Consider the following 17,610-nt stretch of genomic DNA (forward strand, 5'->3'; position numbering starts at 1 on the left):
GGATTTACTCCCCAGGAAATGCCTATAAAAGCAGCAGTGTTCTCTCTGCATTCAGACTTGGTTTGTGTTGAGAAGTACTCTTTTTTTGTTTGTTTCTTTTTTGTTTATTTTGCGATGTCTGGACGTGGCAAGCAAGGTGGTAAGGCTCGGGCTAAAGCGAAGTCTCGCTCTTCGCGGGCAGGTCTCCAGTTTCCCGTGGGCCGAGTGCATCGCCTGCTTCGTAAGGGTAACTACGCTGAGCGGGTTGGGGCTGGCGCGCCGGTGTATTTGGCAGCGGTGTTGGAGTACTTAACGGCCGAGATACTGGAGTTGGCCGGTAATGCGGCGCGCGACAACAAGAAGACTCGCATCATCCCACGCCACCTGCAGCTGGCCATCCGCAACGATGAGGAGCTTAACAAACTGCTGGGCCGCGTGACCATCGCTCAGGGTGGGGTCTTACCGAACATCCAGGCGGTGCTGTTGCCTAAGAAGACCGAGAGCCACCACAAGGCCAAGGGCAAGTGATTTGACAGGGATTTGAGTTTCCGGAAGTGTTTGCAAACCCAAAGGCTCTTTTCAGAGCCCCCCACTATTTCAAAGGAAGAGCTAACACCACTTGGAATGTTAAAGAAAAAGGAAGGTAAGTTAATTTTTATCCAGGATAACAAGAAATGGAAAAAAGATCTTTCTAGATCTTTAGAAAAGGCTCTCACTGTTACTAGAAATCTGCCTCTTTGCAGAAAGCGGTAAATCGGTTAAGGTCTAATGATCCACGAAGTGGTTAGGCATTTCAGACAGTCGAGTGATCTGCCTTTAGTCAGTAAAGCCTAAGCACGGTTTAACTGCAGGGTGGATATATGGTGATCTCCAATGAACATGCCGAGTGAAATGGCCAGAACCTCTTAGACGCCTCGTTCTAGGCTGCAGACAACCCGTCTTTCCTAATCCCTAAGGGAGTTAGGCTCTCTGCTCCCGGTAACTTTCAACGTATCATCTGAAATTTACCACGTACTGAAAGGGGCTTTTGAAAATTGATTACCTGGAGTTAACATACTGGTAGCTTAGAACAGACTGAATCTAGACTCTTAATTGTGGCTTCTCCCCACATTTACGAATTGTGAGATTTGGGGCCAATTTCTAACCTGGTAGTTTTGTTGTATGTAAATTGGGGATAGAGTGATGGTGTTTCCATTGATTTTTTTTTTTTTTTTTTTTACAAACCGCTTAACACCCGTAACCTAGATTAGTGCCTGACATTCAACGAACTATAAAGTTGATAGAGGTTCAAACGCCTAGGCTCCTAACGCAGCCCCAAAAGGGATAGAGTAGGGCTGCAGGCCTCCCTAAAATAGTTAACTACTAGGGATCTGGTAAATTAGCTGCTGCAACCCAAAAGTGTCGATCTGGTACTGTGCAAAAATTCCTAGGATCCTATTTTCCGGGACTGAGTCTCATCAAGTAAACATTTCTCCTGCATGCCTCAGTTTGTGCTTGGATGAGACCTGTGCGGCCCAGGGAGACGCACCCTCATTCAAACACTTCTTGAGCTTCACTGAAGCATTTTGCGTGGCATCAGTTCTTTTGGAGCATTCAAATCCGAGTGTGTGGGGAGAGAGAATCTAAACAGAAGCTGGTTCCCGTGAACGCACTTTTCTCATTCTCATGTTGGCACAGACACTCTGCGGTCTTGAGGCAGCCTCCATCCCTCTCTTCCCCTCCTCCCGCGCATCCCCCTACCCCCCACCCCCACCCCGGCCTTGAAACTACCAGCCAAGGAACCGGGGCTAGAGGGTCTGGGTGTTTGGTGAAGGCAAATTGTCAGAAAAAGAAGTGAGCACCTTGATGGCCGCACGTTAGAATTTCCTGAATTTTTAAGGCTGGCCGGAATGAAAATCAGTTTGGGGAAGGTCCAACCTTACAGCATTTCAGGTAGGGGTCCACTGAGAGGGCCGGGTTCTTTACGTCCAGCGTCCATTTCTTCCTGTATGCCTTTGCTTGTCTTGTGATGAAAAGAGTGGGCTCAGCAGTGTGGGTTCTGAAATTAGAACACGGGGTGCTCGAGTAATGGCCAACACTTAGTAAGCACTTACTATGTGTCAACATGCTTCCAGCATATTAATTTAACCCAACAATCTTAGAGATAAGTACTATTCCTATCCCAATTTTAAAGATGAAACAGGAAGACAGCATAAAAAACTTGTCTAAGCCCCAAGGTCAGGAAGTCAGTACTTCTAACCACTGGCAATTTTATAACCAACTGCTCCCTAAGAGGTTGTCAGAATAATGAAACGAGTAAAAATTCAATACATAATGGATTTAACTTTGCCCACATATCAGAATGTTACTAATTGTATCCTAAACTCTGTGAAAAATTTAAGAGAAGGAGGAGAGGTAATCTCCTTGGAATCTACATAAAGGGAGGGAGGTAAATCCCGACAGTGTGCTAGCCACATATTTTTGTATTAAGCAATACACTTCTGATTTAGTATGTGACAAGTGAAACAAGTGGACAAGTGGGGAAATGGTTTAGTAAAGAACCAAAGGACTTGATAAACTAATTTATTGTGGTAAGTGAAGACAGGAGTTAGAGAGGACTTGAATTTGAATTCTCCCCTCTGGGCTCCAATAACAAAACTTTGTATTGGATTACTTAAGAGTGAATGATACATCGTGTTAATTTTGTGTGTTTTATTGAGACCTCCTTAAAGTCAAGGACCACATCTTGTTAAATTGTTGATAGTCAGCATAGACCCTGGCATACAATAAACACTTGATAATCGGACATTGAGTAAATGCTGAGCTGTGTCAGTGGCTGGGCCACATTGAGTAAATGTTGAGCTGAGTCAGTGGCTGGGCCATCAGGAAGTACTTTGTTCTAGAGGGTTAGTTTATTACCAGAGGAGACATTAATTACACGCCAGACTAAAGGCTGCTAATAATATCTTCTCTTACCAGTAGAAAATCCCTTCTGAAAAATCCAGTTTGCGTTGGCAACTTATTTTGGGAGCTTCAAAGAAACACAGAAGGTGCCAATTGATAAGCTCTTACCTAAGAGGTACTGCTAAGAGGCTATTCCCCAAGCAGAGGACATTCCTCACAGCTCTGGCCTAGCTTCCCCTCTCCAACATAGTTCTTCGCCTCCTACTTTGAAATGTCACTGTTTATATCCAAAAGCCCTAGTTACCACTTGGGAAAATCCTCTAGTGGGCAATAAACTCTCAGTAACTTTAGTTGGTTTCCCGCCCTTGAGTAGGTCTCCATCTACCATGCCTCAAAGGTCCTGGAGAGGACCATTTAAATTGGGGCAAGTTGATGTGAATCTTAAACCCAGGGCTTCCAGTTACTGAAGACACCTGGGCACCAGGGACAAGATATGTATTAAAGGGACTTATTGAGATGTGAGGCTGAGACAGAATCATCATTCAATTATATAGCGTATTCCAAACAACACAGATCACTTTGATACAGCATCACCAATTATAAAATCTTCTTTAAAATTTCCAAATAATCTATGCAGCAATATCCTTTCCTTTACTCCATCCATTATCCATTCACGTTCTATTTTTTAAATGTATCATTTGAACTCTTTTTTACAAGTGTGATACATTTTATAAACAGTTGTAAAAAAAATTGTATATTTTAAGGTTAGAAGTAGGTTACCTTCTAGGGGTTTATCATCTGTTGAGCCTGAATTATAATTATAAATGTAAATATTCTTGTTAAGTATAATGCATGTGGGTTACTAGGAGACATTAGGAATTTAATTGAGGAATCCCCATACATACCAAAATTGAGAATAAGGGCTCACATGTAGCCCCAGTATTCTTCCCTCTCTATTTTATTTCAGTACCTTGATCTTGTAGCAAAATAAGATTAGCATCACCAGGAGATCTACCAAAAGGCAGATTATAGTCTATATTTATACCCATAAAACTGTATCATTAATAAGTAGACAAATTTATGAAAAAAAACCCAATAAGTATAATCATTATAACACCAAAAGAATTTGGAACATAACATGTATACTTTAAAATAAAATGAATTCTAGGACATGGAATTAATGTAGTCATATTGAAAAAAATATCAGAAATTCATTGGACTTAATTAGATTACAGTTGTTAGTTAAGTTGTAGTTTAGGCAGGGTGATAGAACAAGCACCTCTTAAGACTTAGACTTGCACATGTTACTCATAGTTGAGGTTCTTTCTGAAAGAAGTGTGCTAAGCTTCAGGGTCTCTGCTGTATGTTGCTTGTTTTACCACATTCCTCACTCTCACAGCACCAGGCAGCAGCAGCTGAGCATATCTATTCTCTCCTGTACTCAGTGATAGCCTGAGCTGAAAGTACAGGCCCTGACTTTACACCATGACAAATTGCCCTTGCATTCAAAATCTATCTCAAAATGGCTCTATCTCAAAATGCTCTAAATTTTAGAACCTTGGAGCTCAGTACTAGCCCCTGTTTACTCTGTCTCCTTGATGATTTTATCAGTACTGTAGTTTCAAAGTGTGTCTATATGCAATAAACTTCCAATTTTACATCTCCAGTCCTGCTGTCTTCCCTGAAATGCAAATGTGTGCATACACAATTCTACTTGACACCTTCACTTGAAACCCTAACAGGCCTCTCAACCTAAATACATTCAAGACACAAGAGTTTACATTATGCTTCCTAAGCCTGTTATTCCCTCCAATCCTCCCTAGCTCAGTAAATGACATTACTGTAAGTCCATTTACTCGAGCGAAAATTCTAGGAATGAGCCTTGCTCCCTTTCCTTCATCTCCACAAATCCAAACTATCTGTAAGTCACTTCATCTATACCTTTAATACATATCTTAATTTATTTACCATACTCCTTACCATGACCTGAAGAGCCATCCATGACCACCCTGGCCTCTGCCCACCTCCCTGACTTCATCTCCATCTCCCTGTCCAGCTACACTGATCTCTCTTCCACTTGCCAAGCCCTTTGCTGCTTCAAGACATTTGTACTGTTGGTCTCTTTCTCTGCAATGCCCATCCTCTGATTTTTCTTCTGGCGAGTGTGTTCTCAGCTCTTCTCCAGACAGGCCTATCTGAAATAGGCCTACCCAGATGGATTAAAGATCTAAGTATAAAATACAAATACTAGATGAAATCTTAGGGACACACTTTGTATAACCTCAGTTTTGTATGTGTGTATTTTGAGGGGGAGGTGTCATTATTAAGCCAGGCAGGTAACACAAATGCCATATAGGAAGGGACACAGACCACATAGGATAAAAATAAATTTAAGATGCAATATTCCATAAAAAGAGTAGAAAACAAGCAGTAAATTGGGATAAAGGATTTGTAAAACATTATACACAAAAGGTTAATGACTTTAATTTACAAGGAAGACCTGCAAGCTACTAAGAAAAGGGCAAACAATAATAGAAAAAAATTACTGAACAGGATATTTTATACCTTTTATTAAATTCAAATAGACAGTGCATATGAGAAAAAACAAACCAAAATACATACAACTGTTCGCCTTCCTAAAAGTTAGGTTATGCATATCATAGCAACAAAGGAATAGCATTTCTCACCTATGGATAGACAACCACTAAAACCAATAATACTTAGGATGCTGAGGATGAGGAAGGAGTGCCACAGTCATATTATCTTTTGAGAAAATTTCCTAGCAATATATATTAAAATTTATTAAGAGACACTCAATCTTTTGTAAAGCAAAGCAGTATCAGATAGATAGATAGATAGATAGATAGATAGTAGAAACTAGGGAAGAGAGGGTGTCTACCATCTAGAAGTAAAAACCCCATTATGTGAGGTTATATGAGGAGAAATTGTTAACCTGTATAAACATGTGTGTAAAGTGTTAAAAGGAGCATGAATTAAGTTTGTAACTTCAAGTATAGAAAGTAAAATAAAAAAGTAACCTCCCTCTGCTCACATCTCACTCCAAGTTACTTTCTATCAATCATCTTGTTGAGATTCTTTAAAATACAGTCTAAGATTTTATTTATCAGATCCCTTGTTGTTTGCCTCTCCCCATTATACTCTCTGTTCCATGAAGTGGGACCTGGTCTGTGACACCCTAACATCTAACAGAAGGCCTGGGACTCAACTCGCTGGTGAATGAACCAGGGAATGGATGTTGTAGCCCCAAAAGTCCTCTCAGAGCCAAGAAAGCACATGATTATCTGAATTTCTGTATAAAAATGCCCACTAACCATTGTTAATGCTCTGCCTACTGCCCTACGCAGCTACCAGGACCGCAGTGAAATTTGGAAGTACCATATGCACCATTTGTTTTCCACACTCTACCTTTTGCCAGGTTTCTGCACAAACCTCACCAGACTTAATGTCTCCTGATAAGCCTCAGTGACCCAGAAAGCCCAATTTCCTTTAAGGGCCTGTCTTCTCTGCTGACTGATACCATGTATAAAAGAATCCTCTCTAATACCCTACTGGGTCTGTGGTTACTAATGCTTGCTTAGAGTCATGGAAGGAAAAGGGTCACACAGCTGATGTGTGTGACCAAATCAATGCTGTTTCATCCCCTTACAATGCCTGCTCTGCACATAAGGGCACCTTGGTGGCTTTTACAGTCTAATGCTGGATTATACAGTTAACACGATCATCTACAGGGTGAGTTTGTTGAAAAATTCTATCATACATCTCCACACCCTGCATGTCACATCCTCAGTGAATACTCAGAATGAATACTCAGAATTAATGTGTTGGCAACAGAACTTATATCTGCACGGAAACGGAATAATCACTAAGCTGCAGGGATTTGTGAGTTTATTTCCGGGTGATGTACCTTTTTAGCCACCACTCGGTTTTAAATTCCAGTTGCTACATTTGGAGGGAAGATACATGACTGGTACTTGAGCTACTTTGGCCAAGATAGGCCACTGGCCACTTGTGACATTTTAAATTTAAATAAAACAATGAAATTAAAAATTCAGGTACTCAGTTGCACTAACCATATTTCAAGTTGCTGTTGGCTTCTACATTGGATGGATAGATGTAGAACATGTCTGTCAATGCAGAAAGTTCTATTGGTAGCACACCGGGCTAGGTACTTTTTGTCCCTCTGGGCTAACATGTTCAAGTGCACTTAACCAGCTCCCTCCAGGTAGCATCTGAGGATACAGTTGCCTGATAAAATATAGGATACTCAGTTAAATTTGAATTTCAGTTAAGTGACAAATAATTGTTTTAGTATAAGTATGCCCCCAAATATGGCATGAGTCATACTATAATTCAACAAAAAATGTTTATCTGAAATTCAGATTTAACTAGGCATCTTGTATTTTTATTTGCCAAATCTGGCAACCCTATCTGAAGAGCGAAATTAGAGCATCTTACCGGGGAGGCTGGGTCCTCTTACCATGGGGAGTGTGTATATGAGGAAATGAAAAGGGCTGATACCCAGAATGAACCAAACTCATTATGAGGAAAGAGGTTTGTAAGTTTTTCTGCATATGTTGAGGAAGGTTAAGAAAGAAGTTCCCAAATACATTTACTTTGGTTTCTTCTCTCCCCTTAGGTTTCAAAAGCTTCTCACTACAGAGACACCTAGATCCAGAGTGTCTGTCAAACTCATCAATTCTCAGAAATAAATGGATTGGCAGCTGTGTTCTGACATCATTGATTGATTCCGCACCTGCAAATTTTTTCCTACTAAAAACTTACTCTGGGTTTCTTTCTTCGTGGGTACTGTGTGTCTTGGGGATGAGGAGAGTAAAAGGGAAGGGGTGGTAAATATTATTGTGGAGAAGCTCTCTTTAGTACAAAATGTACCTAATTTCTTGAATAAGTAATACATTCACAGGGTTCAACCAAATCAAAATAACAAAGTATATGTTGAGAATCCACTCCTCACTGGATTACCCCACTGCTCCCTAGGTAACATTATTTTCCTTGTGTATTTGCCTATTGTTAATTCATGCTGATGTGAGTCAAGAATGAACGCATGTTTGTTTTTTTGTTTGTTTGTTTTTGCGGTACGCAGGCCTCTCACTGTTGTGGCCTCTCCCGTTGCGGAACACAGGCTCCGGATGCGCAGGCTCAGCGGCCATGGCTCACGGGCCCAGCCGCTCCGTGGCATGTGGGATCTTCCCAGACCGGGACACGAACCCACGTCCCCTGAATTGGCAGGCGGACTCTCAACCACTGTGCCACCAGGGAAGCCCTGAACGCATGTTTTATCTCCTCCAATTTTCATTCTTAAAAGATAGCAGACTGTATACACATACTCTTTTCTATAACAGTATATCTTGGAAAACTTTCCAGATATGAACATAGGGGGCATCCTGTACACTGTCTCATGGTATTGTACTGTGAATGCATCACACAGTACATCACAGTTCATGTAACCTGTCTCCTGTTGGGAGGCACATAAAGCAATTCCAGAATAACAAACCCTGATGTACAGCAAAATGAAAATTGTTCTAATATTCCTCTGGGATGGTGGAAGATGAGCAGAAATTCAAGTCACTCTTGGCTTGGACTCAAGGTTCTTCTCCTTAAAAACTGTGGCTTGGGGCTTCACTGGTGGCGCAGTGGTTGGGAGTCTGCCTGCCGATGCAGGGGACACGGGTTCCTGCCCCCGTCTGGGAGGATCCCACATGCTGCAGAGCGGCTGGGCCCGTGAGCCAAGGCCGCTGAGCCTGTGCATCTGGAGCCTGTGCTCCGCAACTGGAGAGGCCACAACAGTGAGAGGCCCGCGTACCGCAAAAAAAAAAAAAAAAAAGAAAACTGTGACTTTAGCCAAGCTCATTTTGAACCCCAGTTTCTTCATCTGTAAAATGGAGGTAGTATGTACCTTAAGTAACTATGAAAATGAAAAAAAAAAAAGTTTGGAATTCTAAAGAACAGCACAAACAAAATTATTTAATTTTTCAACACTACTTCTTTTGTGAGAGTTATATATAATAAATTGTAATAGGATCAGGCTCCCCAATTCCAGCCTGGCATGAAGAAATGAAATATGGTACCAAGCCAGAGGAAGATAGTTTCATTAATTACCTGGTTAAATGGCCATTTCCTCACACAGGAGTTAGGAGGCACAGCCTGCCAATCTGCCTACCCCTTTGCTCCTGCTCTTTCCTCTTAAGTCAAGGTCAGGTTTTAAGAATGTTTCTGCTACTCTAGTGTCTGTGTATTGGGGACTGGGGGCCTGGATGGTCCACTGCTATATTGCCAGCTCTCAGCTGGTGTCTGACATTGCCTGGCATGTACTAATCACTCAGGAAATAGCTGATAAATTCCTAAGGCTGGGTTGTAAGAAGGACACACCCAACCTAGTCTTAAAAAATACCTATATAAGTCTATACAAAGTGGTTTGTGTGTGTACACACATACATATATGTATGCGTGTACACACAGCACAGACATGCAGTGAAATATTCTGGAAAGACATGCGAATCTGGAATGAAAATACTTGGGTCTGTATTCCAGCTCTGCCATTTACCAAGTGTCTGACTGGGGATGAGTCACCTGCCACCCCTGAAAAATCAGGCTTTTCATCTGTAAAATGGGATAATAGCACCTCCCAGAGTTTTGAAAAACCAATCAAATGAGAGCACATGAGAAAGCACTTTGTTCCTTGTAAAACCTAACATAAACAAGTACAAGATTATATAAAGATAGAAGTAGAGATAGAAATTATCTCTCATCTGTTGATCTATTCACAAATGTGGGAAGTTGAAGAGGATGTTGGGATTTCCAAGTTGGGATTTGCCAGCTTCCACCTGCAGAGATTGAGGTGACTTAGGTTGTAATAAGCCAGATCACTGCCTGCTTCTGGCAGCCACTCCCCCATGGCCGGAGGAAGCTTCCAGAGGAGTGGGCCTGGCAGACATGTGGTGTTGAAATGGCAGTGGACGCACCCACTCAACCACCACCAGGTCTCTTCCAGGTGCAGAAGCAGCAGTCCCAGTGGACTAGGCAGGCATTTCGAACTCAGCTGAGCCACCTTTCCAAGAGCAGAGACTCCTAAGACAGGGATGCTCCAAACTGTGCCTACTCCATTTTGGGCTCAGCTTGACTCCCTGGATATGTAGAATCACCCCTACTGGGTACCTGTGCAATTTTGGCAGAGAAAAGAAATATGTGGAAGGCCACTAAGGAAAGGGGCCCTAGATACAGTGGCTCTTTGGGAGGAAAGAATAAAGGAAGGGGAGAGCACAGAAGGAAACTTTGATTTCCTTTAGCTCAGTCCTTCAGGCTGTGGATGAAGAGACTGGGGCCCTGAGCAGCCGGTCTCTGTGTGATCACTAAACAGATCAGTGGCTTGTGCACGTCACCCACAGAGTTATATTTCTGCCCTCGCCATCTTCTTCCTCTCAGGCCTCCAGTGAAAAATCTACATGTCATTTTGAACCTTCCTTGCATTCTATTCTGTGTTCAGGGTAACATCGGTAGCCTGGAATTGGCCATAGCGGGAGTATTTACACAACAAGAACTGGCTACAAATCAGTATTTGGGGAGTTTTCCTGGAGAATCAGTTGTTAAACGTTTACCAGCACACCACTACCCTAAACGTCCTTTGTTTCTACCCCATAAAGATACTCTCATACCTCTCATGACTCTGTCTCTGTCTCTCTCTCGTGCACACACGTTGGCTCACGCTATTGTGCTGTTTTCCTACCTAAAAGGGTTCTGTCTCACCTCCCAAATGAGCCCCATGTCTCTGGGCTGATTTAATTCCCACAGTCCTATGATCCACACCTATTGTGGATTCTTCTGCATTGTTTCCCATCTGCTGGGTTCTCATATCGACTTTCCAAATTTTATGAGGAACCCTGACACAATCTTCTCACACATCCTCACCTGCCTCACCCCTCACCTCCTTCAAGCTTTTGCTCAAATGTCACCTTCTCAGTGAGACCCTCCCTAACCTTCCTCCTACTCCCAGAGGGGAGAGATGCCTGCTGGGAGGGTGGCCAAGGTCTGGCGGAGAGTGATGCTGGGAGTGTGGACTGTCAGTACAGCATGGCTAGGAATGCCCTGAGCAAAGGCACTGCTAGGACACAAGCAGGGCTATTTAACCAATGACCCCAGGGATTTCCTCTGCGTTGCCTGGCAATGAACTGGGAACAATGGCTGCTTCTCTCCCTGTGGGAGAATCAGCCAATATTCTCAGGTGCTGGGAGGCTGGTGCTCCCAGCTGAAACCCATAGAAAAGGTTTCTTCTCCTTATTCAAGTCTGGTCTCATGCTTTCTCTATGAAGAGAAAGAGCACAGGAACTGGGTCCCCTTCTGGAGCACAGCCCCTCTGTGCGTCAGGCTGTCCCCTTCCCTGGCACGTGACTCAGAGCTGCAGGAGAGCAGGCACTGCGCATCTGCCGATTTCTGCCCACGAGTTCCAGCAGACACAACTGACACTGTGCCTGCCAACCAGACAGAAGCCCAAAGTACGAAGACCTGTTAGGAGGAGTGAATGACCTCTAGAGGAGGAAGTCGGTGGGAAGGAGTGGCTATAAACAGCTTTCATTATGGGCTGAGATCGAACTTTTTAATCATTATTCTAATCACCTTGTGTCTCATCTTCTCAAATGTTCTTCATGAACGTTACAGACCAACAGCTCTTTCTGAAATTTCTTATTTATCCCTTTGTATTCCTCCCCCACCCCACTCCCACCCCCGGCCACCCTTTCTTTGGCCCAATGTTTTCCAGCTCTCTTTCCTCTCCATTTAGCATCAGCTATTTTTTAAGGAACACTTTTTATTTTTTATTTTACTTATTTATTTTTTAAAGATTTTTTTATTAGTTTCTGCTTTATAACAAAGTGAATCAGTCATACATATACATCTGTTCCCACATCCCTTCCCTCCTGCGTCTCCCTCCCTCCCACCCTCCCCATCCCACCCCTCCAGGCGGTCACAAAGCACCGAGCTGATCTCCCTGTGCTGTGCGGCTGCTTCCCACTAGCTACCTACCTTACGTTTGGTCGTGTATATATGTCCATGCCTCTCTTTCGCTTTGTCTCAGCTTACCCTTCCCCCTCCGCATATCCTCAGATCCATTCTCAAGTAGGTCTGTGTCTTTATTCCTGTTTTACCCCTAGGTTCTTCATGACATTTCTTTTTCTTAAATTCGATATATATGTGTTAGCATACGGTATTTGTCTTTCTCTTTCTGACTTACTTCACTCTGTATGACAGACTCTAGGTCTACCCACCTCATTACAAATAGCTCAGTTTCGTTTCTTTTTATGGCTGAGTAATATTCCATTGTATATATGTGCCACATCTTCTTTATCCATTCATCCGATGATGGACACTTAGGTTGTTTCCTAAGGAGCACTTTTTAAAAGTACCTTGTTTTCACACTAGGTGGTCAGTGTTGAAATACGTGGAGACTCTGCCACCGCTGCACTCCGCGGATGCCCCAGTGGGACCCAGTCACGCCGGAACTACGGGCTCAGCTCGGGTTTCCGGTGACGGTGCCGGCATCTGTGTTATGGAGCCGCAGAACGGTCCTCTGGCTCCATCAGTAAGAACCACGCCGCTCGGATCTCACCTGTGACTCAGAAGCTGTGCCTCAGAATCAGACAAATATTCCTTGTTATCCAAATTTACTGCTATCTAAACTAGAGTTGGATTGGGAGGAATGTGGTTCCTACCTCACTTCATTAGATTATAATGCTCACTCAAGCACTAACTTATTTTATTTAATCTTCATAATGTCATGAGGTAGGTGCTATTATTGTACCATTTTGTAGATTGGGAGACCAACGCACAGGGAGATTACCTAACTTGCCCAGGTCATGTACCTGGTAAAAAGGACGGATGGGGGAAGTGTGCAGATAAGAATAAGACACACACAGGGAATCAGCTTCATAGTGTTATTGGTAAGGCAAATGAGGTAATACAGGTAAAGACCTCAGAAGAGCGCCCAATCCGAAGGGAACCCTCGACAAATTGCTGTTTGCTGCTATTACCATAAAAGTAATTATCTAATTACACAATGCAACCAGTGGTCTAGTAGCCCAAAGAGCTAAAAACTGCCTGTCTCTTTGGAGGCTTTGTTTGCTTTAATTTGGTTATTTGTTACACCAATTTTATATTGCTCTCTGGACTTTAGTCTTTAACTAAGAAATACCCTGGCCTCATCAACATGTTCCACCGGGGCCTCCCATTGGTCAAATCTACTGGAAGCCAGAGAGCAAGGGAGCCTGGGAAATGTAGTTTCCAGTGACAGCGGCTTCGGAGAGCAAAGAGGCAAATGAGGGAAACAATCAGAAATTCAAACAAATATTTCTGCGAATCTGATGCCTGAGCATGAGACCTTGTATCTGCACTCAACCAGAGGCACACTTCCATCTTTAAGTGCAGAAAGGAGCAGAAATAAGGCCCTGCTCTTTTTTTAATTTTTAGGTGAGTTATGATATTCTGTGAGAGAAAGAAGTGGGTATAAAATTTTAAGAAAGCAAGAAGGCATTTGACTTTAAACAATTTACTCTTTTTATTTGTACTCAATCCAAATGAAGTGACTGCAACTTTGAAGGCTGGTTGTTTTGAGTTCTGGAACAGTGTGAAATAATGAAAATAAAAACACAGATGTGGCCATCCATCAGACCCTACTTTGCAACCCTACAATTGCAACCCTACAATGCGACCTTGAGCAAATTATTTTCCCTTTTCATCTTCAGTTTCCTTGTCTGGAAAATGGAACCAATGATGATCACCTACCTCAGAGGATAGATGCAAACATTAAGTGGGGATAATGTGCTTGGTACATAATAGACACTGAAAACCATGCCCTCTCTTCTCTTTATTTCCCCTTGTATGTCTTTGGCTTATCTCTGGATGTATCCGTTATCTATTGCTGCATCACAAATTATCCTCAAACTTAGCAGCTTCAGGATCTGAGCGTGGCTGAGCCGGGTTCTCTGGGTCTCTCACAAGGCTGCATTTAGGATGTGCCCAGGACTGCAATCATCTCAAAGCTCAATGTGGGACTGATCCACTTCCAAACCCATGCACATGGTTGTTGGAGGGACTCAGTCCCTCAAGGGCTGTTTGTTAGACTGAAGTCCTCAAGTCCTTGTTTCTTGTCATGTCGGTGGCTTACTGACTTTCTTCTGAGGAAATGAGCAAGTGAGAGAGTGCAAGTGGGGGCTCAAGATAGAAGCTACAACCCTTTGTAAACTAATCTCAAAAAGGACACACCATAGCTTTTGACATATTCTATTTTTTTTTAAGAGTCTGTGCTTTTTAAAAAAATTTTATTTATTTATTTATTATTTTTGGCTGCGGTGGGTCTTCGTTGCTGGGTGCGGGGTTTTTCTTTAGTTGCGGCAGTGGGGGCTACTCTTCCTTGTGGTGCTCGGGCTTCTCATTGCAGCGGCTTCTCTTGTTCTGGAGCACAGGCTCTAGGCGCGTGGGCTTCATTAGTTGCAGCACACGGGCTCAAGCTGCTCCGTGGCATGTGGGATCTTCCAGGTGCAGGGCTCGAACCTGTGTCCCCTGCATTGGCAGGCAGAGCCTTAACCACTGTGCCACCAGGGAAGCCACGACACATTCTCTTTGTTAGAAGCAAGTCACCAGGTGCAGCACACACTCAAGAAAAGGGGATAACTTAGGGATATGAACCCTCAGAGGCAGGGATCGTTTTGATTCTGTCAGAGGATACCCACCACACTGGATATATCACAACCTGATTAAAAGAAGGTGAAACTGTCTTCTTGATCCCGAGTCTTTAAAGATGGAAATGTACCTCTGGTTGAGTTCAGATACAAGGACTCATGCTCAGGCATCAGATTCGCAGAAATATTTGAATTTCTGATTGTTTCGGTCATTTGCCTGTTTATTCTCTGAAGCTGCAGTATGTCACTGGAAACTACAATTCCCAGGCTCCCTTGCTCTCTGGCTTCCAGTAGATATGACCAATGGGAGGCCCCAGTGGAACATGTTGGTGAGACCAAGGTATTTCTGCCCTTCCTGCCTTTGCTTCCTGGGGTTTCTCCAGCCTCATTGGCACTCTTTGGCTCCAGTCCCACCAGATAGCTGGTCTCTTGGTGGTCTCCACTCCTGTCTTACCAGCCTGTGTTGTTCCAGAGACTGGATCTCCAGTTGGGGCTGGCCCCAACTCCTAAATGATAGCAGCACCTCTTTTTCCTTTGTCCTAGCTCTCAGAGAAGTGGCAACTTCTTGCTGCTGCTTATCTTTGGTTACTCCTCATCTCTCTTTTGGTTTCTTAACTCTTTCATGATATGTTTCACTGATTACTTCTATTAAATTCATCCTATATAAAATCCCTGGAGCAGTTTTTAATACACTGACAAACAGTGGGACTGAACCCAACTGATAAACATTGGTCTTTCCTGAGCAACTCATGTACAGAGCAGTGTTTGCAGCAAAAGTTTTCTAAAGCATTTGCGATGCTAAATATCTGCCCTAGTCCTCATGCTGCTGGAAGTCCAGAGGGTGATTGCTTATTCAGGATGTGTAACTTCACCACTCCAGGCTTAAGTTTCCTATTTTACAAAGTGGGAGGCTTTGTGACATCTGTGGTCTCTTAAATCCCTGAATATTAGGGGCTCCAGAATTTCTCCATAGGGAAAGTTTAGGAACCATATGTTGGGAAGTGGGTGGAGGCACTTTATATGAGACCAAAGTTGGGGTGAAGGGGAAGAAAAGAAAACAAACAAAAACCCAAAACCCTAAGTTGTCCGTGTCACACAAGAGGGGGGTCACTGGTGGAGACTGTGGGGAAGTTAATGAGGATTGTACTATGACTTCATAAACTAAGTATGTTGTCCTACAAATTGCTTCCTATTTCCTACTCCAGCACCTGCTTTATAGCTCACCCCAAATCAAAGAATAGTGCTTAGAAATAAAGTTTCAGGGCTTCCCTGGTGGCGCAGTGGTTAAGAGTCTGCCTGCCAATTCAGGGGACACGGGTTTGAGCCCTGGTCCAGGAAGATCCCACATGCTGCGGAGCAACTAAGCCCGTGCGCCGCAAATACTGAGCATGCACTCTAGAGCCCACGTGCCACAACTACTGAAACCCGCAGGCCTAGAGTCCGTGCTCTGCAACAAGAGAAGCCACCGCAATGAGAAGCCCACGCACCGCAACGAAGAGGAGCCCCGGCTCGCCACAACTAGAGAAAGCCTGTGTGCAGCAACGAAGACCCAACGCAGCCGAAATAAATAAATAAAATCTATTTAAAAAAAAAGAGAAATAAAGTTTCAAAACATGAGAATAAAATTTTACTGTACTTGGTATAACAATAATTTATAAAGGATGGCAGAATTAGTCACCGGAATAATCTTACAAGGCAGAGAGACAGTACAGGAAAGCTCTCTTAGTTTAAGTCCTTGGGCAAGTTACTTAACATCTTTGGATGCAGTTTTGTCTTCTGGAAAATGGTGTAATAATAGCACCATTGTGCCAGTGACTTGTAATAATCTTTGTTGTTACAAGGATTAAGTGAGTAAGTATTTGTAAAGTGCTTAGAACTTATTGTATTTACTGGCATATTGTATTTACTCTATGGTAAACTTTATAAATATATTGCAATATTCTCAATTGTAACTGACTATATTTGTACTGTAACTGATATAAATTATATTGGAGTATCATGGTTACTGTAAGTCTGGAGAATTCATATAAGAGCAACTGTGAGAAAAGGGAGGTTGGTGATCACCTAGAAAAAGAAGAGTTTGTAGAATGGTAATTTGTTCAGTGTGTCTTTTCCACAAAACAAAACACTGTACACAGGTGTCCTCAGGGTGGAGGAGCTGATTGATTGGGTGACCACTGCTTGCTAAAAATATCCCTTATTCCAACTATATGCTCAAAAAGCCTCCTCTAATCTGTATCTTGGTCTTCCGACCAGAAAGTATGCACACCTCTGATACTTATTTTCAATATCAAGTGCAACTCTTATTATAAATTAATTAATGGCATGGCTTATAAACTCATTTCATGTGAATTTAGGTTTGTATAATCATAGTAATAGGTAATAGATCATATGTAATATGCAGGGTTGTTTACTATGTCTCAGTATTATAAGCACTTCGAAAATATTTTATCAAATCTCAGCATACTCCTACTGAGTAGATAATAGCTGTATCAGTTAGATTTTGCTAAATCGTATATCAAAAAACCCCAAAATCTAAGTGGATGACAATGGCAAGGGTTATTTCAGGCTCACGTTGCATTTTTTTATAGATCGGTTGTGGTTCTGCTCCACATTTTCTTCATGGAGGGACCCAGACTAAAGGAACATGACATGAAAAGATCGCACTGCTCCTAACGATTCTGCTGGAAAGTGAGTACACCTCACTTGTACTCACATTTGATCTACCAAAGCAACTCCCATGGCAGTGACTGATATCAAGGTGGTGTGGAAGTGTATCCTCACAGGGGTAGGCATGTCATAAATCGATATCAGTGGGCAGGGATGTATAATTCTCCCAAAAAGGGCAGTAAAAATTTGGGAGTAAACGTGAAATCTACCACACTATCCTCATCCAAATTTTAGACACGAGAAACTTGAGAAATAGAGATTAGTAAATTTGTTAAAGTTGCAAACCTAGTAAGTGATAGGATTGGGATCTGAAATAGAGCTGTTCATCTCCAGAACTGTGATAGCCAGACTCCAACATGGCCCTGGTAATTCT

The 17,610-nt window shown here is 42.7% G+C and overlaps 3 protein-coding genes across 5 annotated transcripts in view; 2 read left to right on the forward strand and 1 right to left on the reverse strand.

Annotated features, from left to right (window-relative positions):
* LOC132497346 (uncharacterized) overlaps positions 1–17,610 on the reverse strand; it is a 112,753-nt gene that overhangs the window by 62,012 nt on the left and 33,131 nt on the right. The gene's annotated exons all lie outside the window — the stretch shown is intronic.
* LOC132497347 (uncharacterized) overlaps positions 1–17,610 on the forward strand; it is an 89,165-nt gene that overhangs the window by 17,920 nt on the left and 53,635 nt on the right. Inside the window, exon 2 of the mRNA XM_060110477.1 lies at positions 14,461–14,477. Within this exon, the coding sequence (XP_059966460.1) occupies positions 14,461–14,477 (17 nt within the window). The remainder of the gene's footprint in view (positions 1–14,460; positions 14,478–17,610) is intronic.
* LOC132497369 (histone H2A type 1-C) lies at positions 75–17,239 on the forward strand. 3 transcript variants are annotated; one of them, XM_060110510.1, is made up of 2 exons: positions 75–622; positions 17,159–17,239. In XM_060110510.1, exon 1 carries the CDS (start codon positions 115–117, stop codon positions 505–507), a length of 393 nt encoding a protein of 130 aa, XP_059966493.1. In that variant the 5' UTR covers positions 75–114; the 3' UTR covers positions 508–622; positions 17,159–17,239. The 3 variants fall into 3 exon arrangements, with proteins under 3 accessions (XP_059966493.1, XP_059966492.1, XP_059966491.1); XM_060110509.1 differs by lacking the exon at positions 17,159–17,239 and adding an exon at positions 12,313–12,385; XM_060110508.1 differs by lacking the exon at positions 17,159–17,239 and adding an exon at positions 7,520–7,914.

Source organism: Mesoplodon densirostris, chromosome 10, assembly GCF_025265405.1.
Source record: "Mesoplodon densirostris isolate mMesDen1 chromosome 10, mMesDen1 primary haplotype, whole genome shotgun sequence".
In the NCBI taxonomy this organism is placed as follows: Eukaryota; Metazoa; Chordata; class Mammalia; order Artiodactyla; family Ziphiidae; genus Mesoplodon; species Mesoplodon densirostris.